The 5,164-nt window shown below is 34.9% G+C and overlaps 1 protein-coding gene across 2 annotated transcripts; it reads right to left on the reverse strand.

The window, feature by feature from the left end:
• Positions 1-918: 918 nt before the first annotated feature.
• On the reverse strand, positions 919-4,934 carry LOC120562838 (C-reactive protein-like). Of its 2 annotated transcripts, none has more exons than XM_039806755.1 (5): positions 4,741-4,934; positions 3,635-3,689; positions 2,590-2,695; positions 2,203-2,497; positions 919-2,079 (listed from the first exon to the last, which is right to left on the reverse strand). In XM_039806755.1, the coding sequence occupies exons 2-5, from the start codon at positions 3,687-3,689 to the stop codon at positions 1,861-1,863; spliced, it is 675 nt and encodes a 224-aa protein (XP_039662689.1). In that variant the 5' UTR covers positions 4,741-4,934; the 3' UTR covers positions 919-1,860. The 2 variants fall into 2 exon arrangements, with proteins under 2 accessions (XP_039662689.1, XP_039662688.1); XM_039806754.1 differs by lacking the exon at positions 4,741-4,934 and adding an exon at positions 3,929-4,038.
• Between the last annotated feature and the right edge of the window lie 230 nt (positions 4,935-5,164).

The raw sequence follows: 5,164 nt of genomic DNA on the forward strand, positions 1-5,164 counted from the left end.
AAGAAGAGGAATTTACTAATTAATTGCAAACTCATTTTTCCCTGGTGTTGGTATAACATTTGATGTATTAAGAATTTAAGGAGTGGATTGGCAAAATGATACTTAGGTCACTACAGTACATTTACACAAAATACAGTATACTGCAGATGCATGTTATAGTTGCTTTATTCACAACAATATAAGGCACTTAAACAGTATGGCCTGAGAACAGTGCTCACCCAAGTAGGATATTTATGAATTTGACTTTTTACTAACTTCTAAGTGTCTGTACACATGAACTTTCTTGACAAAAGATTTTCATTTGAGGGCTCACAAATATGATTGCGGCATATGCCACCATAAATCATATCTTATTTATCAATGTTAAAGATGGACCAGGTCAGTACTTTATTTTAAGGCCCACGAACATGGTGAAGTAATAAAGAAGTAATGTTTACTTAATCATTACAACACTACACTTTTTTAGCCTGTCACTTAAACTACAGATTTACGAATGAAGAAAACATGAAAATCATCAATAAATCAGAAATCATGATGATTGAAATACCTTAATTGATGCATTAACGTATTGTTACTGCATTAAGTCATGCATGAGATACTATTAATCCTTGTACATTATTGATAGTTCATGAAATACTACATGAATGATTTCATGCTTTTTCATGCATGAAGTCATGCGTGAATTCATGATAATTCATGTACCATTATTAAAAAGTTTTACCCTTAGTTTTACTGATTGAGAGACTGCCAGCAACTGTCCACACAGAATGACTCTCATGAACAATCAAAGGTCCATGTGGGAGTGTGTGATATACTATCAAAGAACTCGGAGGAATGATGAAACATGAAGAAACTTTAGCTCTCTGCCAATACTCTAAGTATAGGCCCATTCACATATAGGGGAGTAGTGCTGTCCCATTGAATGAATATAGTATTTATTTCAGTGTTTAAAAAAGAGCAGTGCCAAGATCACTGCAATTCATAGAAACATTAAAACTCAGTCAAAGCTGCATTTATTAAATGTTGGCCAGTAGGGGGCAGAGGACCTTGACAACAAGCTGACAGATCCACTGAACAGATGTATGAAGTTGTCTAACACTTTAAAAAGCTACTTACACAATCAGCAGGCATGGAGCAACATCACAACCTTTAAATTTTAGTTTGAAAATAGTATTTGGGCAGCAAGAATGAGCCATACAGAAAATATGTTGTTGGCCAACCCCAGACAAAGTGTTAGATGGGGTAAATATCTGGGTAAAGATGCAGAGTGATCATTTTCTGTCAGATAAACAAAACAAGCATTACATGTTGATTTGATTCAGTTTTTATTTATTTATTCTTTATAGGATGGCACTGGTTGAAGAACTATGTATCTCTGCATGCTGCTATAATAACATAAAATACTGCTAAGAAATCCACTGACTTTTGCACTTCTCATTTTTATTTTAAAGCTACATTATTGCCAAAGACATAAGTAATCTAATACAACTATTTAAAGAGAAATGTACTTACAATAAGCTAAAGGTTTGGATTTTGCATGCCAGAAGTCTCATTGTAGCTTGAGCTCAACCTTGGAATGGATCTTTGCACAGAATGAGGACTGCCGATATTTCCCCGCATCTTCTACAGCACAGTCATGTTAAGAAGAGATCTCTTCATGGTACGGACAGGTAAAATGATCAGACCACAATAACTCTTTCATGTAATTGTTGTATTAAGATAAATCAGTAAAGGTCCTTTTACAAACAATGATTTAACATAGCATACTGACATTGGTAACTTATACTTTACATTGAACATAAAAGTGCAGAAAATGTGATTTCTGCCTTTCTAATCATATAGATGGTATTGTTTTAAATTTTAGTGACAGGTCATTAGTTTATCTTCTATCAGCACTCGGTCTATAATCTGGAACTCCATCGCGCCCCAGTTGAGCACATTCCCTGGAGTGAAGTTTAGATCATCCACATACTTCTGCATCTCACATGGGGAGAGGGTGTAGTCCCACATGTGGACATCAGACATCATGCCAACGAAAGACTGCTTCAGGTCAAACCCCCCACCATGGGCATCCTGCTCCTGTAGATTGCAGAGGTTTGAGATAAAGTAACTAAAAGTTAAATAGTACAATATTTGTATTGAAATCTATACACTAGACACAGTCAAGACCATTAACTGTGATGCTTATTAATACAACTGTACCTGTCCTAAGATAATCATGGTGGATCCTCTGATTGCTCCAGAGCTGACATATTTCCTCATCGAAGGTTGTCCATCAAACCACAGCTGCACCAGTCCAGACGTAGAGTCCCATGTGGTACAAACGGAGTGCCACATGTTCGGTTTGTAGTCCTGCCCTCTATATTCTGTCTTTTTATCCCTGATATGGGGCTCCATCTCCTTGTTGGTGTCGTCCCAGAAAATCAGTAAGGCATTGGAATTAGATTGTGTGGCCAAAGAGAAAAGGGCGTGGTCTCGTTTGAGGTCTGTAAAGGACCTGTAGGCATTACAAAGACTTTATTATGCATATACATTTCACAGTCAGAGATACAGTGAATTGTTTTATGCATTTTGCACATTTAGTGTTACCTGTGACAGATGGTTAAGGCACTCAATTCCTGTATTGGTGATGGTGTCAGAATCACACGAGCTGTGTTGGTTTCTTGCGGAAAGGTGAACATTTTACCTGACAGATCTGTAAGAGGAGAGGGGGATTGTTATAGCATTTTTTTTTATGATAGATTATCACATAACCATTAGCTGAAGCTAACAGTTAACTAACTACATTATACACATCAGTGTTATATTTTTCTAAAATTGGGAACATACAGCACCATATGAACCGCTGACTATTGACTATTGTCACACATATAAGCATTGCTCGACATGCCATAATTTAAGATTATAATAAACCTTTTGAGGGAGGAAAAACTTGCTAGGATGTCAACTATGGATCCTTTACAAAGAGATACACAATTTATGGTCAATAAAAGCCTTTGTGATTCTTCACTTAGCATTTTGGTTTGCTTATTGTTTTGTCCAGTATCTATTTGTTTTGCACAAATTCACGTGTAGGTCATTTTGTTCTTTAAATTGAGTGATTAGTTCCTGATTGAAAGGGGAATGAGAACTAGTTTTTTGGCTGTCAAGTCAAGAAAATGTCCCAAGTTAAACAAATTCACATTCAGTTATGAAGTCCCACAAACATCCACGTTTGATATTAAAACAAAATACTCTGTAGTTTACTTTATTGTTGATATGTTAGATTAGTTACTAGTTATCCTTGTAATTGTGTAGAAACATGTTAGCTGAAAATTATACAAGAGTATGAAAATGGAAAAAAATACAATTATTTTGACAGACACAATAGATATGCCTATAGATAACAATGTTAATTTACAGTAGGTAAAGATATTTTACATAATTTCCCTATTTATAAGTTTGCTATATTGATATATTGCAAAATGTTATATTTTCCTTGTGCCTTGTGAATAGTATTGAGTATTGTGCCTATAGGAGTATTGTATGACATGTTTGTTAGGAAAAATAAATGTAAAGGTAAATGGCAACAGACTCCAACAAACTCCTACATTTCCATTTGGTATTCCCTTTGTAAAATAAAAATGTTGTTTACCTTGAGGACTTGCAGCACATGCTGTCAGTGTCACCAACAGCAGCAAAAAAGCCATCTAATACAAAGACAAAAAGACACCATGAAAAACATTCTTTGGGATAAGAGCTTTCTTTTGGATCCAATGAATCAAACACTTACTAATACTCTGTGTGCTAAAGACTAAAAATATATTGACACTTATTTACCCTGGACTGCTACAATAAACAATACAGGTGAAAACGTTTTTTAAAAAGTACATATAATACAATCACTTTAAATTCCTATATTTTTCAGTTTTGCCTGTGCAGGTCTTACTTTGAAATCTGTGTCCGTCCCTGAATGTTGTGCTCAGCAGTGAATAGGAAGATGAGTTTTGTACCCTCACTGCTTCCCTATTTCTATCTGTGCTAATCTGTGTTTCCTTCCTTTTTCTACTTCTATATTTCTTTGGCATCAGATTCCTGTCATGTGCAAAGGCCTTATACCCCACACAATACTTTCCAGTGAATCAACAGAATTTCAGGTGAAAGGTCATTCTATGTTGAAATCACCAATTTTCTTTATAGCAAATGCACATTATTATGAAGTGCTTTATGAAGCCCAATTGAAGCCTAAATGTGACAATTTTGCACTCTTTATTAATCTGTACACAATTAATCTGCAACGCTGAGATTAAAGGTTGAACACTCACTCACACATAACACATATCTAAAAGCTTTTGTGTTCACTTCATATTAATTAACTTGCACTACAACATCATCAATGACCTACCTGTTCTCTCCTTTTTCTTTTCTTTTTGTGCAGTATGCAGTGGCAATGCAGAACCAGTGGATGGATTTTCAGCCCTTTAGTGTTACAAAACATATATTATTAGAGCAGAGCTGGAAAGACACCCATAGGAGAAAAAGAGAAGAGAAGGAGATAAAACTTTATAATTACTTAAATTATAAATTTGTATTTATAATTATTTTAATTTATAATATAATAATATATAATAATGTATCATTTATTTATAAATTACTTTATAATTAAGACAAAATGTTGCCATGCTCAAAGATCTTTTACATCACAGAAAAACAGATTTTGATTTTGCAGACAGTGATGGCTTTGTTTTAAAAGTTTAATACCAGGTCATTTATTTATCTTCTGTCAACACTTTGTCTGTAATCTGGACCTCCAGCGCCCTCCAGTTGAGCACATTCCCTGGAGTGAAGCCAATAGATCATCCAGGTAGCTCTGGTTCTCACAGGGGGAGAGGGTGGAGTCCCACATGTGGACATCAGACATCATGTCAACGAAAGACTGATTAATGTCAAATCCTCCACCATGGGAATCCTGCTCCTGTAGAGATTGCAGATAAATAGCATTAATATTGTAGAATATATGTTTTAAATCTAGAGATTCCATAGATTAAATAGTGCTTAGCAGTAAAACTACAGACATTGGTAATTTAATTTAAGATATTTTACATAATTGCCCTGTTTCTAAGTTAAGCATGCTATTAATACATTGCAAAACTTTGTGTTTCTATCCCAACATAGAAATACTGAT

Source organism: Perca fluviatilis, chromosome 7, assembly GCF_010015445.1.
Source record: "Perca fluviatilis chromosome 7, GENO_Pfluv_1.0, whole genome shotgun sequence".
NCBI classification, from domain to species: domain Eukaryota; kingdom Metazoa; phylum Chordata; class Actinopteri; order Perciformes; family Percidae; genus Perca; species Perca fluviatilis.

Coding starts and splice junctions, on each gene's coding strand:
- LOC120562838 (XM_039806755.1), bottom strand. CDS start 3,689: ATGGCTTTTTTGCTGCTGTTGGTGACACTGACAGCATGTGCTGCAAGT. Junction 2,498..2,589: donor GCCTTAACCATCTGTCACAG/GTAACACTAAAT, acceptor TAATGCCTACAG/GTCCTTTACAGACCTCAAAC. Junction 2,080..2,202: donor CCATGATTATCTTAGGACAG/GTACAGTTGTAT, acceptor TGCAATCTACAG/GAGCAGGATGCCCATGGTGG.